The sequence below is a fragment of the Emys orbicularis genome, chromosome 1, assembly GCF_028017835.1.
Source record: "Emys orbicularis isolate rEmyOrb1 chromosome 1, rEmyOrb1.hap1, whole genome shotgun sequence".
Taxonomy (NCBI): Eukaryota; Metazoa; Chordata; order Testudines; family Emydidae; genus Emys; species Emys orbicularis.
The window spans coordinates 220,026,477-220,048,519 of record NC_088683.1 but is presented as its reverse complement, the minus strand read 5'-3'; the positions used below and the strand labels follow the sequence as shown (position 1 = coordinate 220,048,519).

General features: G+C 41.1%; 1 protein-coding gene across 1 annotated transcript in view; it reads left to right on the top strand.

Moving 5' to 3' along the window:
- Nucleotides 1–15,258, top strand: part of GK (glycerol kinase) — a 45,130-nt gene extending 29,872 nt beyond the window's left edge. The window contains exons 15-20 of the mRNA XM_065405912.1: nucleotides 347–443; nucleotides 2,508–2,592; nucleotides 4,262–4,382; nucleotides 6,545–6,688; nucleotides 8,568–8,648; nucleotides 15,072–15,258. Of these exons, the coding sequence (XP_065261984.1) occupies nucleotides 347–443; nucleotides 2,508–2,592; nucleotides 4,262–4,382; nucleotides 6,545–6,688; nucleotides 8,568–8,648; nucleotides 15,072–15,085 (542 nt within the window). The 3' untranslated portion in view covers nucleotides 15,086–15,258. The remainder of the gene's footprint in view (nucleotides 1–346; nucleotides 444–2,507; nucleotides 2,593–4,261; nucleotides 4,383–6,544; nucleotides 6,689–8,567; nucleotides 8,649–15,071) is intronic.
- Nucleotides 15,259–22,043: the final 6,785 nt, after the last annotated feature.

Sequence of the window (22,043 nt, the reverse complement as noted above, 5' to 3'; positions counted from 1 at the left end):
GCTTTTCAGAAGTAAATAGATCCTAGTCCTGTGATATCAATTTTTTGGTGTGTTCCTGGTAACAAATTTCAGCTTGGTTTTTTTCCACAAGGACCTATGTGGGGTTCGGTGCCCAAATTCCATTGAATAACTGGCTGAATAACAATAATACAACCATCTAGGTATCAGAGTAGCTATGTGGTATCTTCTAACTGCAGTTAATTTTGTTAACGGTTTTCATAAATGTGTTGTGTGTTTGAGCATTTTGTCTCTTAAATAATCTCTGGAGCAGATGGCCAAATCAAACATTTCTTTAGCCTTAGATATTGTATTTGTGCAAAACTAAAGGCTTTTGTATGTGTGCTAGAAAAACTTGCTGCAGAAGTGGGAACTTCTTATGGCTGCTACTTCGTCCCAGCATTCTCAGGATTATATGCACCTTACTGGGAACCTAGTGCACGAGGGTAAGGATAACTATTATATTTGCAGGAATGGCTAATTATATTATGAAAAATCCATAGGTGGCTGCTAGAGGGCAACCAGAACCAATAACCATCCTGGACCTTTCAAAACATAAATTTTCTTGAATTTGTTTTTGGGTCCCCTGAGAGCACCATCCCCTGTTGTCTCACCAAAAGGGGCCTGGAGCAGGGGCTACTTGTGGTACACAGCCGGTAGTAGTGATGGCAGCTGCTGCTCAAAACAAACAGCTATCTACAATACACCCATGAGCAGGAAGTTCTGTGTTCAGCATCCTTCCCCAAAACAAAAAACTCAGTAGAGAAATCAGGGAAGAAACCTACCCTTGAGAGATGCGGCTGCCTGTGGACGAGGGGAGAAGGGGAGAAGCCAAAGTCTCCACCTTACCTCAGGAGCCTGGCAGTCTGTGGTAGGAAGAGTGAGGCGGAAATTAATTGTGATGGGTGAGTTTAGGGGGCAGTGCTGCAGAAGATCTCAACCTTCCTTACGGTTGCGTTTTCTACTGCTTTCCTTTCCATATTCCCTGCTGGTTTCTGGTGCGCTTTTAATCTGCCACAGGAAGAGTTGAGGAAGCAGAGCTTGTGTGTCTTCATCTCCTTGCACATACCTCTGCACATACAGTACATGGCCTACTTCCTCTCCTCTAGAAGAGTCACTAGGAACCAGCAGGCAACAGCAGTAGGAAGTGGGGAACTCGGTACTGAGAACTGTCCAAGTTCAGTTCATCAGTGCTCCCCACACGTCCTCCGGATAGTTTTAACTATCCCATGGTGAGAAGGGTTCTCAATGTGGGTCCCATAACTGTCGTTCCTTTGGGGGAGGACATATGCTCATGGCCAGCTCTCCCTCTTTCCAGCCTATTGGGTTCTGTCTAGTGTATTCCCATGCCCCATCCTTGTTTCAGATTTAACCAGCTGCTGTTTCAAGTAGTAACCTCTTATGTTTGCGCTCTGCTGCTGCTGACTTTCCCCGGTCTCAATGGGCCTTGGCAATGGGACATGTGGGAGCACCACAAGCATTATTTAAATGTGAAATAATTTTCTTAAAATTCTTAAGAGGTCATTTAATCTTCCTTCTTTTTTTGGAAAAAAATAAGGAAGGAGGAGAAAGTGGGGGTAGGGTAGCCTCACCTGTTAAAACTTTAAAATAGGCATCCCATTTAGTGACACACCTGTGCAGTCCTGTTGAACCTCTTGTCCGCCTGTTTAAGATTTTTTTTATTAATACAAAATTCTGTATAAAAATACTGATGCTAATTTTTCAGGCCATTGTTTAACATTTGTTAGCTGTGACCCATGCCAAAATCAATTCTAAGAGAATGTCTAAAATCATATAAAAAATTGGCTTGTACTCCTTATGGTGTCAAACTGGGTTTATGTGTACTGTATGTTAATGCATCATTCAGATGCAGAACTGTTGGAGAAATTAGGTTGACTTATCATATTCAAAGTACCTTAACTTGATGCAGTTTATCTAAGGGCAAATACTACATTACTTAGACCCAAAACTCCTTTTGTTAGAACTCTTGACTATTACTTGTTTAAAGCAGACTGGGTAACATGCCAGTTTAACATACCAAGAACATAGTCCTGTCCCCAGTGAAGCCCTTATGTGAGAACTGAAAGAACAGATATATAGTATACGGTGGAAATCAGAGGTTCTTTTGAAACATAAGATGGTTTGCCTGGGGAGGTCACCCTGTTTGCACACTTCATCTTTTTGGGGGGGAAAAAAATTAGTAGAATGTAATAGTTGGTTTGTTTTTTCCCTGTGAGGCAATGAAATAAAGTGTCCATGTTATAAAGATAATCGTGTTCTCAATGTAAAACAGAGATTTTTAGTATTAACATTCAAGGAGAGAATATTCAATGGGATTTTAAAACATTACCATGAGAGGTTTTTTCTATTTTTAGGTGCTCTAACTTTAAACCACAGTATCTGTACACAGTGCAATACAAATGTGCTTGAAAATCTCAGGTGTAAGATTTAAACATAATCTGATCAAGATTAGTGATCCTAGTCGCTTATTATCTGTTTTGTCTTAACAGTATTATCTGTGGCCTTACTCAGTTTACAAATAAAAACCACATTGCCTTCGCTGCATTAGAGGCTGTCTGCTTTCAAACACGAGAGGTAAAGGCAAACTTGCTCCTAACTTCTGGGGTTTTCTTGTTTTTGAGTTTGACTACGAACAATAATGACTTGTGGTATTTAAAAATTTCTCCTACAAACTGATGAAAAGATCCAGTTAAGTTTAGTAGCCCCAGATTTGTAAAGGTATCGAGGCATTGCTGTGCTCAGTGTTGCAACACCTACCTGATTTACGAGCCTAAATCTCATTTTCAAAAAATGATTTAGGCATTTAAGAATCTAAATCCCATTGATAGTCCATGAGATTTAGGCTGTTAAATCAGGTAGGTGTTGCAATATTGAGCACAGCAATGCTTCGATAGCTTTACAAATCTGGGCCATAGTGCATATTCCACCTCTAGAATTGTTCTCCTCTGTAAGTGTTTCACCTTGTAATATTAAATACTTGTTATGATAGTGTCTGGTGCTAATTTGGGCCCCATTGTGCTGAGCTCTATACCAAAATAAAAAAAGTCCCTGCTCTGATGGGCCAACAGTCTAATCCTGAACCACTCATGTATCTTTATACTGATAAAATGCACATGCGCGCGCACACACACACACACCCTGGTTACAGGGGACTGCAATTTGCAACTTCTGCGGTTACAGGCCTGGCTGTAATCACTGGTGGGTGAGGAATATTACTGGGGAAAGGCAGCTAGAATTTTACCTCAGGATTCATACAGCTTCAGTGATGTAGGCCCCCTAAGAGAGGTTGGAATCAGTACGTCTACTGGTTGGCCTGGTTCCACCTCCTTTTGAGGTTGGGCTAGCTGGCACACTGAGCCCCCTGAGATAAAAGAGCAGTGAGTGGAGTTGCAAGCAGCTTGGTGTCCCTGCTCATGCTGTCAGGAGTGAATCTTACCTATTGGCTTTGTGATTGTTTTAAGTAGTCTTGTCTCTCTCTGGTGCTTATTTGGCCCTCATCACAACAATATATGAGCCCCTCGTTGGGTGTCTGACTGTGCTAAAATAGTAAATTGAATCTCCTCATTTTATTTTCTTTCTGCTTGGAGGCTCGCACAAAATGCAGGTAAACTTGTCACGGAAATACTCTTCCCCTGTCCCTATTTTGCTTTTTCACAAAAAGAATCAGAACATTTTTCTGTGCTTTAAATCCAGTTGATGTTGGAGGTATTTTACCCCCTACAATAAATCACAGCATTCCAAGTTCATTCTTTTTATGAACTGCCATCAGTAAATCCTTATGACCCTCTTTCACCTCAGTTCCTCTTCCTTGCCCAAGGAACTGTTGAAGACCTCTAAACAACCGGTCTAGGCAGTCAAAGGTCTCCATTTGGTAGTCTGAGTCTCCGGGGTCAACTTTGTGTGAAGATGAAGCCATCTTCTCACCTCTAGAGGTTAGATCTATTTTTATTCAGGTCCTATGTATATGGGCCTTTTAAGCATGGTTTGTAGACTCTCTACATGTCTAGTAGTAATAAGAATATAACACCTTTCCCGTACACACATTTTAAGAGTATATTGGAATATGTTTGAGTAATGTGGGAGCAAACCAGTATTGTGTCTGCCTGCTTTCTGTTTTGTGGAGGAATAGGACTTCAGAGGAATGTTCTCAGTCTGGAACTCTTCAACAATCTTTCTTTTTGTTGAAAGAGGATCTTGTGTTTCTGCACAGTGAACTGTATAATATGTAGTGCTCTTCTTTCAGATTTTGGATGCTATGAACAAGGACTGTGGGATACCACTGAGTGAGTTACAAGTAGATGGAGGAATGACCAACAACAAGATTCTCATGCAGCTTCAAGCAGATATTCTCTGTATTCAAGTAGGTAAGTGCAAACTGACTGTTTACACTTCTTAAAAACAAAATAAGGGTCTAAAAAGCTGAACAAACCTCAAATGTGGGTATTAGCTTTTTTGCTGCTGTCCTTCCCATCACTGTTCGGGGTGGGGTGGGGATTTAAATAAAAGCCCTGTATAGCCCAGTTTGTGGGAGGGGAGTGTCTGAGGCCCAATAAGGATTGTAGTATTCTAGAGGTGCTTGGCTCTTTCTGACTTCTGTTACTGAAGCATTACAGCACCATAGTAGAGGTCTAAGATCTAATGCAGGTTCTGCTTAGGCAAGGTTTCTCATCCGAGTTCAGATTCTAAACCCACATGTAGGTCATTGGAGTCTGATGTAGAGGCCAATTCACAAGACTGCACCCCAGCTGCATCATACATATGGGGGAGCCCTAAACAAAATCGCCAGTAGGGTGGCAGCTGCTAGGAGTTGTACTCTTTTCCCCCCTCCCCATTCTGCCTTCCCAGCTCTTCCATGTGGCTTAAGTGGAAGGAAGTTCCATGACACAGTGTAGAACCGGGATCGGCAACCTTTGGCCCTTACCTTTGGTAAGCACCCTGGCGGGCTGGGCTGGTTTGTTTACCTGCCACGTCTGCAGGTTTGGCCGATCGCAGCTCCTGCTGGCTGCTGTTCGCCGCTCCAGGCCAATGGGGGCTGCGGGAAGCGGTGGCCAGCGCTTCCCACAGCCCCCATTGGCCTGGGACGGCAAACCGCGACCAGCCGAAGCTGCGGACACGGCAGGTAAGCAAACAGTCCAGTCCGCCAGGGTGCTTACCCTAGCGGGCCGCATGCCAAAGGTTGCGGATCCCTGGTGTAGAATGTGGAAAGATGGAAGAGAAAAGTCACTGTCTTCTGCACCTAATGATGTGGGAAGGAAGGGGTATCTCCCACATTGGCTATGAAGAGGAGGGTTGAGAGGGAAGAGAAGCAAATGGAAAATCCCTAAACTATGTATTAACATGGTGAATGCAGTGTAGAAACCTAGATAAGATGCCTCCCTCGGAAGAGGCAGGCTGAGGGGAATAAAGAGCCACTTCTTCAGCAAATGAAGTTTCAGAGACCAAAGGTATTGATACAACAGCAGCGCAACGTGATTATAGTAAAGGGCATCAAGCTGTGCCTGCAAAGCCATTGTATGGTGAAAAGGCGCTTCAGCTCTTGAGACTGAGTGCCATTGCTCTAAGTGAGTTGCTGTTTAAAGCCTCTTGCAGTATTACACCAGAAAACTTTATAGGATTGCAGAACTTCAGCAGCAGTGAGAATAGAACACGTTTCCCAAACCCTTATTGTCATACTGTTGTGACAGATGTGGAGCTGCTGTGAATACTTATATGTAATTTATTAATGTGGTATCTGACCTGGCCAGGGTAGTTTCCGTATAGTTGTATTGAGTTAATAGAATTTTCTGTGTCAGTGTATTGAGCTAGCTTAATATGGGCTGCTGGAAAAACAAGCAGGAAGGCAACACAATGGCTCCCCGGTAAGAAAGCCCTGGCACACATTTCATAACTTTGAGAATCCTATATTCTGTCTCCATTGAAGTTGCCAGCCTTGTTTTTGCCATTGCTGAGAGTTAACAAATCAAAGGGTTGTAAAGAATTAAAGCGATGTGTTCTCTGAGAAGGGAAGTGATCAGAAAGACTGAGCAGAGACAGGAGGGAGAAGTGTCTCCCTCCTGCTTCCCTTCCCCCTGTGGAAGATGAAGAGACACCTGTTTAGCTAGATGTGTGTGTATAGTTTGTCTATTATTTTTAATACATTTTCTCTGAAATGTTTTTGTTCTAAATAAATAATACTTAGCTTTAAGAAGGCTATTATATGGTCACTGTGATAACCACAAGTCACTGACCGAGGGCACAGAACTGCAGGACTGAACATAAGTCGTGCTTGTTGAGGTAATAGTGGTTAGCATCTGGGAACCACAGCCCGAGGCCCACTCTGAGAGTGAGAAGCCTAGAAGCTTGAGGGGTGTGTGCTCCAAAGAGGTCAGACCTATTAGACCAGGAACCGTGATGACTGTGTTAAAGGGAGGTTTGCAAACTTTAAACCTTAAGGAAGCTAGGTGTATAATAGCCCAGTTAGACCTCTTTGTCTATGCACTTTTGACCCATAAAGAAAAATGGTTTATGTTCCTTTGTTTCACTTTAGTGAAGCCATCAATGCCTGAAACAACAGCACTAGGAGCTGCAATGGCAGCTGGAGCGGCAGAAGGAGTTGGAGTTTGGAGTCTGAATCCTGGGGATTTGACAGCAGTGACATGGGAACGATTTGAACCACAGATCAATCCCGAGGGTAAAAGAAATTTGAAGTTTGAACTTTAAAATGATCTGAAACCCTCCTTCCCTCCACCCCCCAAACCCTTTCTGTCCGCATACATGTAAATTTAAATTGAATGGTTGACCAAACTCTGTCATTTCTTGATGCCATTGAACACCCCAGTGTAAAGATGGTTATTGATAATTAGCAGTACGAGTTCTCAGACTGTGGTGACAGGTCTGCAGTGCTTGATGCTCTGGCTTTTTAGGAGGGAGGTGTGGGTTCCATCTGCTTGCTTTGCCCATAGTTGGGTAATAATGATGGAGCAGGCAAAAATGACTTCATACCATAGCTCTTTATATAGGAGCTTGTCATTTAGTGTGGCTTGATTTGGAGGCTTTTGGTTTCAACCAATTAAAAACTGATAACATCCCACTTCCCCCTCTGATTCCACACTGTTGAAAATTGTTGGCAGATGATGCTAGTGGCCCCTAAAGATTCCACACAGTTGCCAGATTTCAAGGCTTCAGAAGGGGCCAACTTTTTATAATTTTAGGGCTGTCTATGTAGAGCAGGTCGTTATCTTTAAAATTAGCTCACTGTTCTAACTAATGTGTTATCTTGCATCTGTTCTTAGATACTTCTGGAGACAGAAACTTGGCATTATAATTAATACATATGCAAGACTCAAGCATTTCTCCCTTTTTTAGTAGAGGTTTTTAATATTTGATTGCATATGCTCTTTGCCCAAGCTTTCTGTCTGGGTGTTTTTAACAGCAATACATTTTCTATCAATTCCCTCTCCTGGTATATTAACTTCAAAGGATTTGAAACTGACTACTACTGCTTCAATTTGGATTATACTTACAAATCTGCCTAGTGAATTTGTTGGGGAAAAGTTGAGTTTTAAAGCCTGATTCTCCACTGCCCATATCCCAGCATATTTAGTTTCACCTGTATTGAGTCACAGTTGAGTCAGAATGACAGCAAATAACTGCCTAGGAATGAGTACAGCAGAAAAGGATCTGGGGGTTAGTGGATAATAAACTAAATATAAGTCTACAAAGTTATACTGTCTCCAAAAAAAAAAAAAAAAAAAAAAGCCAACATCATTCTGGGATGTATTAGCCAGGAGTAAGGCCTCCAGGTCTGGGCACCACACTTGGGAAAGATGTGGACAAATTAGAGAAAATCAAGAGGGAGGAGAGCAACAAATGATCAAAGGTCTAAAAAACATGATCTATGAGGACAGATTGAAATGGAAAAAAATGAATGTGTTTAGTCTGTAGAAGAGAAGACTGGGGCGGGGGGGAGGAGGGACATAAGTCTTCAAGTACGTACAAGGTTGTTATAAATTGTTCTCCTTAACCACTGATGTTAGGACAAGACGCAATGGGCTTAAATTGCAACAAGGGAGGTTTAGGTTGGACATTAGGAAAAACTTTCTGTCAGGGTAGTTAAGTGCTGGAACAAATTACTTAGGGAGGTTGTGGAATCTTGGTCATTGGAGGTTTTTAAGAGCAGGCTAGACAAACACCTGTTAGGGATGGTCTAAAATAATACTTAGTCCTGCCGCAGTGCAGGGGACTGGGGTAGATAACCTACTGAGGTCCCTTCCAGTCCTACATTTCCATGATTCTAAGTGATGTGCAGTAGAGAATAGAGTATGTAATCCTTACTCTGTAAATATTTGGAGTTGTGAAGAATTGATAAATTGCTAGTTGCTCATGCATTAGTTGTTGGTTTTTTTTTTTGTTTTTTTTTATATCACTTCAGACATTCTGTTGTAATGGGGATGAGTTCTTAAGTAACTGCTGTGTGTGCTTTGGGAAATCTTTGCAGGACAAAGGTTTAATGATGAATTTAATGTGTGGAAAAAAAGTGAAAGTACATTAATTCCTCTTTGTGATTCCAGAAAGTGAATATCGCTATGCCAGGTGGAAGAAAGCTGTAATGAAATCAGTGGGCTGGGAGATATCTGAACCTCAGGCAAATGGTAAACCATTATATTTCATACTTCAGTGACTAGCACAAGTTGAATGTCCTTCAAAACCTCAATAGCCCTCTATATTACAGAAATGTATTTTTCTCCTGTAAAAGACAGAAAAAAAATCCTTACTTCTTGTTTTTAAAAAATTGCTTTTTATTAAATTTTAGAACTGTCTAGCTCTGCTTCTAAGAAAACAGCATTTAACATTTAAAATTCTTTATCGCTGGAGCTCTGAAATCATGTAAAAACAAGCTATTTAACTTAAGGATTAATTATTCCTTTTAAAAAATAAACTGTACAGTTGAAAGGATAATGGCCTATTTCCTTGTTGGCATTATCAGATCCTTTAGCTTAATTGAAAAAGATATTATTTGCAGTAAAAGGGCTATAGATGTAAAACAAATCAAACAGGAAGTAAGTGCATTTTGCTATGTAATTATTAATGAGATTTACTTGTGATGTTTGAGTCAATGCAAAGATATTAAAATCTTGGGGATGTAAACCAAGAGCAGACTGTAGCTTCCTCTGAACTGCATCAGTAAAGATGTCTGCATTAAGAGTGCAAACACAGTATAAAGCTGGGACAGCTATGAGTTAATACAGTGGTTCTCAAACACTTCCATAACATGACCCCATGCTACAAAAGGAAAATGTTTTAGGACCCTCTTGTCCCTGTTTTTAAAACAAAAAACAAAACAAAAAAAAGGGGGGGGGGGTAAGGTGTGAGAGGAAGGTGGTCATAACTCCTTGAAACCTGAATTGTGACCCACAGGTTGAGAATCCATGTACTAATTTTTATGAAGTAAAAATAACATGGGACTTACTATATGCCCCATACAGAGAAAGCAACAACTTTCTGAACAACTAAACAGTAGCTACATTTTTAAAGTAGCATATCATTTCATACTATGTGGTATTAGCAAGTTCAATTTAAACAAAAGCTGTCCCACTGCTGTTGCCGGATTTGGAGTGTAATCATCCACTAATTAAGAATAGTCTAGATTCAGGCCTATAAAATAAGGCTGATTTTGATCTGAGCTAAATGAGCAATAGAAATGGTCTATGCAGCATGCTGCCCTCTCTCAGTGAAAGGGCAACCCGTCCTCAAAGGGGGAGAGAGAAGTTGTAACTCAAGCTTCATGCAAAAGACATTTTCAACCCATGTTGGTAATGTAAATGTAGCACTGGCCTAAGATCAGTGAAAGTATTTCTGACCATGTTTGAGCTAGACTACTCAAATTAGGATTATAATAAATTTATTTGGGGAAGGAGAGAGATTTAAAGCACACAATGCTATATGCATTTCTCTAGAGCACACAAAAAATACTACTATCTTGCAATGTTATAAAAACTGGATTTAAGAACCAAATTCAAGAGAAAATGAAGAGCTTGTGAGTGAAGCATTTTGAAAGAGGGAAGCTGCAGCAACTAGAGGGAATTACCTTGCTCCTGGGGACAGCGTAAATGCATAATAATTGGACATCTTATTAATTCAATGTACATTTAAACACTCAGTTCATTGTCATTTTTTAAAAAAGGATTGGACTAGGTAAACATACTTCGTTGAATGTCACAAGCGCAAAAAACAAATTTATCTGGAATCCCTAGAAGAGCAAATACATAATCTTAATACAAATGATAAAAGTTCTTTTTCAGTAAACTGTCAGTTGTGACTGGGATGCCTTACGTGGGACAAACTCTAATGTTATGTACCCTAAAATCCCCAGCAGCCAGAGAATGAAGTGTGTATACAGGGTGTTTCCCCATTAACAGAATTGAAAATTCTGCCAGCCCTCAAAAAATATGCTTAATTCCCTTTTCACCTGAAGTGATAAGCAGAATATAACTATTTACCAAAATCTGCTTACAGTCATCTCAGGTTACCACTGGGAGAATCTTTGGTATTTGCCTTCACTCTTGTTTTGGAATTGTTGCACTTGCTTTCTGCTTGTTGCTTTATGCTGAATAATATTAGAGATGGGCTCTACCTAATAACTTTGAAAGCTAGAGGATTCTGGATCCAGATTCAAATGTATATGGCTTGGGCTTATCTCTATATGGTGTGCATGTAACACTTTTAATAACATTTTTGCAGATGTTACTACTCTTTTGTAACTTTTTGGCTGTTCATGAGATTCTTAACACAAATATTGCAATTTATATATATTTCTCTTTTGATTTGCTTGACTGGAAACTCCTTCTACTGGATGACATCAGGTGACTCTAGTATCTTCTCTAGTCTGCCTTTGGGTTTTTATATAGTGAGTAGCATGATAATGTTAATCGGAGCAAAGTACATCTCAGGTTAGTTATTTGAACTAGATAATTCTACAAGGTCTCTACACTAGTTTAAATGTATTTATCTTCCTTTTGTTCTCAACAAGAAAGTTTTCAGTGCTCTTTGTTGCTCATGCACACAAAGAAAAGTTAAGGGTGGGAATTAAGACTATAGTTAGTAAGAAAATTCAGGTGAATGCTGGAACTCATCCCATTGTGCTGTAAGTTTTTATGCAGAATTCTGCATAAAAACTTGGACTGTATAGTCCATGGTGCTTTTTTTTTATTTGATTTGTACATCCAGTATACAAGATGTACCCTTTGAAGCACGCTGACGGAGGATCATATTCTCTGCAGTAGCATGGCATAACTGAGAGTTAAAATAAGCGTTTTAGCCTGTGTCCTGTACTTCTTTTCATTTAAACTACATTGAGGGCCTTGCTTAAAGTCATAAAAGGCAAATGTATTTTCAGCTCTCCTTGCAAGAGATATAGGAGTTCAAACAATTTGAATATGTTTTCTGTTCTGATCCACTTGGAACTATTGGTCTATTTGTACAGACTTAGCAAACTAAACAGCTTCATAATTTTGCTCATATACACTTTGCATCCTCCAATATAACTAACTAGACTTGTCCGTGTGTGTAAAGAGAAGAGAGCCTAGTAGGCCTATGCATTTTAAAAAAAACAAACTTTTTTTAAATGGGAAGAATTGTGTGCATGTGCAGTAAATATTTATTTTCAGTCACAGTTGATCTTTTGTTTAAAAGGAAGTTAACTGTAGATCAACAAGGTTTAAAAATAGTGTATTTGAATAGCAGAAACACAAATGGCTTATTTATATACATTATTTTGCATTCTTACAATATAGAGACCCACGTGGCTTATTTTGAGCTTTTTGTTTTAAAAAAAAATACAAAAGGCAAGTTGTCAGCCTGAAGCAGATAACTTAACAGCACAGTGGCCATAAATTTCTGAAACAGTGTTTCTGAAACACTGACCCAAACCCTTAATGACTCTGGAACACTTTTCTAATGATCTGAAAATAATTTGTTTCAATTCAGTCTGTTGCTCATACTGTTCAATGCTACTTTTTTTTCCATGGTCTTTAAAGACTGTGTGTGGCCTGCACTTGTCAGAAAGTTTTATGGTAAAAATCAAATTGAGAGACTTGCCTTTGATTTACTAACTCTGGAACATATCTGAAAGTGAGGTTGATGAGCTACCGCTTAAGTGGATAGTGCAGCACTCGAAGGAGGGCCCTGGCTGGAAAACCCAGTTACAAGTCAGTACTTTATAAAAACAAATTTATACAAATAGGTAAATTTTTAACAAGCTTAATGAGAAAACTCTTCAGTTTTAATTGCAGTACTGATTCCTGACCACACATGGGACACCTGCAACAATATGAAATTTGACATTAGAAAGCAAGTTAATACTTTGCCCACTTCTGTTTGTTATGATTATTATTTTTCAAAATGTTGGGTTTATTTGTTTAAAAATGCTTTCTCCAGTAATCTAAGTGCATATCTAAACTCTCATGCTTGGAACCAATGTCAATCTTAATTCCTCCCCACCCACTAAAACTAAGTCTTGTCAGCTCTCACATGACACCTGCAGGAATAAAGGTCTGGGAAAACAAAATCTCTGAATCACTCTGACCTTCAGATCATGTTCCTCCTTGTTTTCAAGTTATCATGAGGTGAGGGTTCACTAACTAAAGACAAACTTAAAAATATAGCTGAGGTTTTGAAAAGAAATTAAGGCAAGCATGCACAGATGGGCTTTTAATGTATTATTTACACGGTAGGCTTCAGGGGGGGAAATATAAAATTGAAACTGGTTAACAAACTCAAAAGGAAAAAATCCCTTAATTAGAAGGTACTTCCCTCCTAAAACAGTCACATTTGGTCATATTCTTTCTTATTTACAGCAGTGTAACCCCAGTGACTCATTTGAGTCTTGATGACTGCATTGGAGCTGCAGTGTCAATTAGAAGATAATTTACTTAATTTAACAGAGGGTTAAATTTCCTGTCTTGTATGCAGTGAATCAGCACCAGGCAACAACACAGTTGTTAATCATGTGCCTTCTGGGCAACCTTGTGATGCTAGAGCTACTGCAGGGGGAAAAGAATCTCTCTCCTTGCTAGTACAGTATCTGGAGCACTCGTGCAGCAAGGCCATTTATACACCAGCTGCCAAATTGTAAATTGTCCTTAACTTAGTAACTTCATCGCTGCGTTTCACTGTACCAGAAATCAAACAGGAATCACTTAATTATTAACACCTAAAGACCTCAGAGTATGACCTTTTGCTCCAGAGCAAAAAAGACTAATGGTGCATCTAATAACCAATGTTTTCATTGTAACTTATGCAGTATGCTGAGTCCTGGTGCTGCGATCTCATTAGATTTATTTTTTTAAGCTTAGCTATTTGACTTCCCACTTGATGTGAGATCTCTAACCAAATATAAAATAAAATAAAACCTTGGGTGTTATTTGAAGTTGCACTAATTATTTCTTGTAGTGATTTTCTTATTTTGGCAAAAATTGGCATTCTTTCCTTAGAGTTGGAACTGAAGCAACGTCTCTGCATGGTGCATTGTGCTGTCCAAGTTTCTTCCTCTGAAAGATGGTATAAAACAGAGGGGTTGGCTGCATCTAGTTAAGATCCCACAAAAGGCGGCATCAGCCCTGCTGATGAGGCCATGTTCCAAAACATGTCATATAATTCTGCCTACCTAAATTCCCGTGCTATTGCGCATGGATGAGACATTCTTCCTCACCTTTTGTCTCTTAAATTGCTGGGTGTTCTGGTGGCTACTGCATTCAACCACAGAGATGGCTATGAAATTGAAAACTAGTACAGATGGGCATTACAGCACCCACCACGAAATGCAGAAAAATCTGTGCAAATTGGCTAAATTAGGATTTTAACTGTGGAAAAGCTGATCCCCATTTCAAGAGCATCCCATGTCATCCCCTCCATGTGGTGTTAAAGGCTTTTACCCATCTTGTGTGTTGTCTCCTCTCCTCCACCACACAACAAGAGACGCAGCCCAAGCTCTGGGGCATAGTGAGTTACAACAGTACAGTGGAGTCGCATCATACGCACATTTAACTTACGCGAATTCAACTATACGTGCTTGACAAAAAAAAAGAGAGAAAAATAATGATTCCGCCCAACATTCCACTCAATGAGCGTATGCCCCAGAGTGAGCGTGAGATGGGAGACGTGAATCTGCTGTTCCCTCAATCTGTCTCAGTTCCCAGGTGCGCCTCATAGTGTGAGCATCTCGCCGTGCTGAGTGTGGTTCTAGTGTTTAAAGATACTGTCAGAGGTGAAAGTAAGCCAGTACGGTCCGGTATGGCGTACCGACAAGAGCTGGTACGCCGTGTCGGACCGGACAGGCTTCCCCAGGCTGGCGATTTAAAGGGCCCGGGCCTCCCTGCAGCAGCTGGTGCCCCGGGCCCTTTAAATCACTGCAGGAGCCCTGCCGCCGCTACCCCAGGGCTCCAGCAGCTGGGCTCCGGCGCTGCGGGGAGCCCCGGGGCCTTTAAAGCGCTGCCTGAGCCTGGCTGCCGCAGCCCCGGGGTAGTGGCAGGAGGGCTTGGGCGGCGCTTCAAAGGGCCGGGCTCCTCGCAGTGGCCCAAGCCCCGGGCCCTTTAAATCACCGCCGGAGCCCTGCAGCCTCTACCCTGGGGCTCTGGCAGCAGGGTTCAGGAGGTGATTTAAAAGGCCCAGGGCTCCAGCCACTGCAGGGAGCCCCCGGGTCCTTTAAATCGCCAACCTGGGGAAGCCGGTCTGGTCCGGCATCGCATACCGGCTCTTGCTGGTACACCATACCGGCTTACTTTCACCTCTGAGTATACTGTACTTCATGGGCGATTTAAGGGATTTTCAAGGGTAATTTTGATTATACGTTCGCCTTATGCGTTGACTTTAGAACCTAACCCCCGCGTAAGATGCGACTCCATTGTATGTATTTGCCATGTGAAACATCTAGTTATAGCCTCATTTTTGTAAATTGGCTAAGAGCTAGTAAAAATTATGGCATATTCCTTTTATAGCATAACTGAATGATTCCATGTTATAAAGATATGTTTTATGGTACATTCTGTACTTCTGATGCATAATCTTTTCTGTTTAAGGAATTGACAAATGAGGCTACTTAATGGATTACCGGAATACAGCCTGTTTGGTTTATGTACGAAGAGAGAAGAATCCAGTTATCTCCCAATATGATGGCACTGTTTGTATGATTAGTTAATTTATAATCCCATCTGTTGTCTGACCTAGAGAGACATCCAAGACGATGGATTTCTAACCTGAAATAAGGAAACTAAGCTTCCCGCCCCCCCCCCCCCCCACACACACACACAAATATGCCCTTCTTTTCTCCTCCCTGATCCCCTCCTTTAAGTAGCCTTTCAAGGTCCATAGGTCCTAACTTTGTTTGAGGACGTGCCATAAATAGAAGTTGTAGCCTTTCTAATTGTTGGTACTTTATTATAATGCACTATAATAAGTCATAGAACAGTACAATTATTTCCCAGCTGCTGTAACTATTACCGTAGTTATATTTCTATGGTTTCTAAAAGCATTTTTTGTTCAGTGGCCATTGGATTGAAACATCTCTATTGGTATAGTTTGGTGGTTGTTGTTGTTGTTGTTGTTGTTGTTGTTTTTTAACACTACGCAGTGTATAATCCATACCGGGCACTTTAATATCTGCTGGTAATGTCTGCAGACTCTTCTTAAATATTCATCAAAACATTAAATGAGGTTTGTTTTATTGTCTCTTGCATAAATTCATGGGATGATCATTGATAAGAACTATTTAAGACACTACATCCTAACTGTCTCTCTTGGGAGGGGGTAGGCAAAATCAACTTTTTTTTTTTCTTTTTTGGTAAAGGCCATTTTTGTACGTTTGCATTGTTTTAAAAGCCAGATTTTACACTGGCACACTGGCCATAAGCAGGGCCGGCTCTAGGCACCAGCAAAACAAGCTGGTGCTTGGGGCGGCACATTTTTAGGGGCGGCATGGCCGGCGCCAGAATGCCGCCCCTAAAAATGTGCCCCGGCCGCCCTAGCTCACATCCGCTGCCGCTCGCGCGCCGCTACTCGCCGCGGCCACTCGGAGTCTCCCCCTCCCTCCCTCCCTCCCTCCTAGGCTTGAGAGCCTGGGGAGAGGAGGCAGGGCTGGGGATTTGGGGAAGGGGCGGAGTTGAGGCGGGGCCGGGGGTGGGGTAATTAAAAAACGGGGGGGGGGGAGGCGGCCAAAATTGTTTTTGCTTTGGGCGGCAAAAATCCTAGAGCCGGCCCTGGCCACAAGGGAGCCTCGTAGTCCTTAACAGGCAGTAGCCCTTACAGTTAAAGGGATGTATTGACCCTTGTTGTCCAGTGCTGCATTTGGTCTTTTCTCATTCCAGTTTAGGATACTACATGATGCACAGAACTTTAGAAAGATGCAGCTATTGCTGTTTACAAAACAGGATCCACTCTAAATAAGTTGTTCTCCCTCATCACTTTCTGTTCTTGATCACATTTAGTGTATCTTAGGGACCAAAAGCTGCTTCTGAATTTGCATGACCATGTTTTTACTTCACAGTGAGCTTGTTTTGTGTCTTGAATTGTGGTGATTGCAAGCCCAAATCCAAAGCTTTGGGATACACAAACTTGAGTATCCATAACTAGGCACTTAAGGTCTAAGCCACAAATTTAGAAATTGTTTTCAGTCCACTTAAAAGTTTAGACCCTGTATATCTGAACAGATAGTCATCTAAAATGATTATAGGTTCTTCTCACTTTTCCTATTTGCATAGTGACAATCTGACAGTAGCAACATAAATTACTTAAAAGTTTATTTGGTAGGGCAGAGAAAATGTTTCTGCATAGGCAAAATGATACTAATGTTACAGTGACACTGAGGAGGAGGGTCAATGTGGGAACTCTCCTGTCATTTATTTTGAATGTTTCTCATAGGTGCACTAGGAGCTAAAGGGAGTGCTTTTGTGTTCAAAAGATCTCTGCTGGTCTATTTTATGCAAAAGCAGTCATTCTTTAATAAAGCTTTATTTCTTCCATAAACTGTAAAGGAGGAGCTAGTAGAGAATATGAAGTATTGGAGCTGCATAAAAGTTCAGGTCTGAACATGTATTTAATATAAACTGCCTGTTTATTATCAAGTGCAATGAAGTCTGAAAACTTCTGCTTTTTAAATGTTCACTGAGGAATATATTTTCCCATTGGTGCTTCAATAACTGATTGATATTCATGGGAGTCTGATGCATTGGTGGAAATATATAACCTCCCTTCATACCCATAATCTATTCACTCAGTCCTTATGTCACTTGAATGTACTTTGTCCACACTAACTTCTGTAAATACCTAGTCTTTGAATACGTGTAGCAATGAAGGTTTCTGGTTTTCAGTATGTATTCAGATGTATCTGTAGAAGTATACTGAAGGAGTGTCATCAGTAAATAATGGTAAAACAACAAAGCTCCTCAACTTTACACAATTCTCAATCTTCATACCCTTCGTGACTTACTCTCTACAACCTCACATCTATACTACAGGGACTACATTGGCATAGCTACGGTGTAGTTATGCCAGCTTAATTCTGTACTGTGGCCGCAGCCTGCTCCAAAGAAGTTTTTCCATTGGTATAGGAACAGCACCTTGCCAGGCGAAGGTATCTTGGTTGACGGAAGCATGCTTTTGTTGACCTAGCTGCATCTACACAGGGGGTTAGGTCGGCATGGCTACATCACTTTTGGGAGGTGAATTTTTCACATCCCTGAGCAATGCAGCTATGTTGAGCTAACCCCCAGTGTAGGCCAGACAAACACCAGGAACCAATGTAGTGCTAATAGCCTTTGGAGGAGGACACCGATAAAGGGTGGTGCATACCCTAGAAAATGGGGTTTCTGGATAGTTATTTGCCAAAATTACTTCCCAAGTGGTTATTTTCTCCAGATTAATGCTGAAACAGGAAACCTGTAATAAGTAATGAACCTGAAATCATTAATTTCATTGTGTTGCCTTTTACACTGGTGTATCTGTCTTTTGCATACAGTATTGATTCTGCTGTTTTTCTGACATATCAAACCTATTGTGAGATGATGCTGTTCCAATTGCAGTTTGTGAGTAAATGACTGTAACTTATTTTTTGTGAGATTCAAATTACTGTTGCAGATATTTTTTTAAAAACTATTACTTCAACACCATTGTTAATTTTCTACCAAAATAGCTTATATTAACTGTAAATAACTTGAAAACCTCTTCAAATAAATTGTGTAAATAGAAGTTGACTCTTTTTTCTATAAGTTGCCAGATTTATAAATTCTTACTTGAGAAACACATTGACATTGAAATACCATGAATAAATTGGCTTAAAAATGTTTCTTACAGATATGTATTTGCAGAGGAAAACGTGAATGAAAACTTAACATGCAGTATACCATATGTACAGTGTATTCCTATCTAAATCACCCCCCATTTATTCAGCTCTGGATAAAATCTTATTTTCCAAAGTTCGGTTAATTGCTTTTGCCGCTTACTCTCACTTGGGCTGATCGGTGGCATTTTCAGTTGTAAGGATCAGATTTGAAAGTGCTTTGATAATTTTCTGTTTCTGGGTTATTGAAGGAAATAAGACTATTGTACATTGAGGAGCCGTGGGGAGGGGGAGAGGCTGGGGGGGACCAGTAAAACAATGAAAGGACTATGGTTTGAGGGTATTGTCGAAGGGTAGATCAGTAAGTGGGTGCAGCTGCATGGTGCTAAAATCTATCTGTCTTAAAGAGAGAGAGAGAGAGAGAGAGAGGTTACCTATGTGTGGTGACTCTTATTCTCTGAGTGTACATTGTCTCCAAAGGCACACTATGGGTATATGGCTACCACATTCTTTACTTCAGTGTAAATTGCTGTCATGTGTCTGGTTATGGGTCTGAGTAGTAACTGGTGTATAGGGGGTGCATGCAAGTCTCTTGCCATTACATTCAGACCCCCATCTATATCACAAATCCATGTCTGGGACTTGCTGCGAAATCCATCTTTCACACATAATTGTGCCTAGAATACCAACTTCCATTCAATTAGAAAATTTTAAAAAGCCCTTATGGCTGTGAGTTTGTAGAACATTGGCTCTGTTCTGCATCAAAATGGGTGAATTGTCTTTAGGTTTCAAACTTAACAAAAATGAACGACTACTTCACTGCTGATAATTTTAGCAGAAACTTCCAGCAGATGTGCTTACTCCACGATATCAAGCTGTTTTCCATTCCTCTGCAGGTATCAAACGCCCCAGTGGCCTCCTCTTAACAGCCAAGATTCCAGCTGTGCCCCAGAGAGCTGTCATTGTGAAATACACAAATCACTAGTATATCAAAACCTAAAAATAGTGATGCTAGCACAAAATCGAACTTGATATAAAAATAAATATGCCTACTGTACTGATTTGTTCTGAAAGGAAGCTCTCAGAACTCCCACTCTGCTGGAGCAAGGTGCTGTAAAATTCACATATTTAAAGTTAGGCTTCTAAATAAAGAAACCCTGCTTGGCAGGGGCACTGCAAATTTTGGACTAGATTTTTTTTTTCCTTTTTTTCTTTTTTCAACACCCAAGTCTACTGGGGACGGAGTGGAGCTGTGGTTGGGGCCAGAGCAGAGCTGGGGGTAGAGTGGGACTGGGTGGTGCTCCTGCCCTGCTGCGTGGCCCCCAGATGTTCCTCTGGGCCCTCACAGTTTGGGGACCACTGATTTAGCCTGATGGAAATGCAAATCCCACTGGGGCAAAGGGCAGGCAAATTGCTAGCAGCCCTGCTGACTACAGAAAAATTGCAAAATGCTGCTAGCAGAACTACAGAATAGGACAGTTCCCCATACGGTCCTGAGGGAACAACCATTCAAGTCTTGCACACCTCAGAATATGTGAGTGATCCTAACTATGAAAAGTTCTGTGGAAGGGATTAATTTACCCACAGTAACTTAAAGGATCTTGAAGATGATGCAGACCTGTCTTTGATGTGAAGAGATTAAAGCAGCTATTAAAATGCTAATTATAGGTTAAATCCTCTGGGAGGATGGCCTATCTGCTGTTTCACAAAGCTGCTTCTGATAAGATAGCCTATTCTGCAGTCATTTATGCAGAGAAAGTGGCCATTGACTTCAGTAGAAGTTTGCCTGCATTGTGTACTGCAGGTTGCGCCAAGTAGTATTAGAGGCTGAGGAAAAGAAAACATTAGTTCACTGTTTTGTAGAAAGCAGTTGGCCCTTCCATGGCAGCTTTCATCCAAGGATCTCAAAATATTTTTATTGCCATTTTATTATTTGCCTTTTTTAAAAGGGATTTTGATGTTTAGCTGTTGACAAGGAGTTAACTAGTCAGTTGTTGGTTAGGAATTGCCATACTGGATCAAACTCATGATCCACCTCATCCAGGGGTTTCCAAACTTGGTTCGCGGCTTGTTCAGGGTAAACCCCAGGCGGGCTGCGAGACGCTTTGTTTACCTGAGCGTCCACAGGTACGGCCGCTCACAGTTCCCAGCGGCTGGGAACGGTGAACCGTGGCCACTGGGAGCTGCGAGCGGCCGTACCTGTGGACGCTCAGGTAAACAAAGCGTCTCGCGGCCCGCCCGGGGTTTACCCTGAACAAGCCGTGAACCAAGTTTGGGAACCCCTGACCTAGTCTGATATCCTGTCTCCCACAATGACCAGGATCACCCATCTCCCAGAGAGACTCAGAGAATCCAGCTGTAGGCAGTTGTGGGGTAATCTGCTCCCCATGAAGGCCTCATCCTAATTGTTTTAAGACCTGAAGCATGAGTCTTTATCTCTAGCAAAGTTTAACAAGACTATCCAGAGAATGTGGGTAACTTATGAAACATCCAGTCCCTTTTTGAATCTTGCTAAGTCTTGGCCTGAGTGACATCCTGGGATAGTGAGCTCCAGCGTCTGGTTATATGTTGTGTGAAAAAGTGCTTCCTTTTATAAGTCTCTAGAATTTGCCATCTTTCAACTTCATGGACTGTCTTTGTTCTTGTGTTACGAGATGGGGAGAACAAAAGTTCTTAGTACTATTCAAATTGATTTTTTTATATTTTTACCATGTCCCCTCTCATCTCCTCTCTAAGGTAAACAGTCCAAACTTTTGCAGTCTCTCACTATGATTTTTTTCCATACTCATCATTTTTATCATCCTTTTCTGAACACCTCTTTAATTCTACAATATCCTTTTTGAGATGGGATGGCCAGTATTCTGTGTTAGGGTGTGTTATGAACTGAGCATAATGGTGTGTTTTCAATATTAATCCCAAACCTGTGGGTATTTTTGTGGTCTCCAAAAGTTGACCTAGTATTAAATAATCTTTTTTAATAGTGTGTGTCATCAGAAGCTATAAAACACTTTACAATACGAAGCCCCTTAAATTAATAAATTAGGACAGATCATTATAAGAAATTATTCCATGTTAATGTTGAGTGGTTTGTTTGGAAGGCTGCTCTAATAAGTTTCATTTATCTTTCCCCATATGCTTACAGGTCAAATAGAATGCAAGTGCGGGCTTGTCTACACACTAAATTGGTTTGAAATCAGTCACATTAGTACAATGCCCTCTAATGTGGACACAGTTATATCAGTGTAAAGGTGCCTTGTACTAGTGTAGCTTATTCCTATACATTTAGGGGAATTCTGTTCCCTTAGCTGTGTGCATTAATACAGTCATTACTTATGTGACCATATAATATTTTTTTCCCCACATGACCTCTGCCTTGACCAGTGCGTAGGCTGGATGATGATCACTTAAGTAGCTGTTCTGTATTTTAGTTTTAAACTCATTGCTCAATGAATGGCCTATGATTTAGTGCACACTATTCAAACCCTGCTCAGTCTACATGTTTCCTCTTCTTGCCCTGCCTCATATCTCCTTTTCATCGCAGTCTGGTGGATTCCTCTTCTGCGCTGTGTGGGTGCAAGCAGGGGGTCATTGAAAGCACAGGGGGTGGGGAGGAGAGACTCAGTGCTCGCTGTTCTATTACCCAATCCCACCCTAGCCTGCAGCAGCCACTAGTGGGGAAGTCCATGCTCCAGTCCTGGGCTGTAGGGAGCATGCTCAT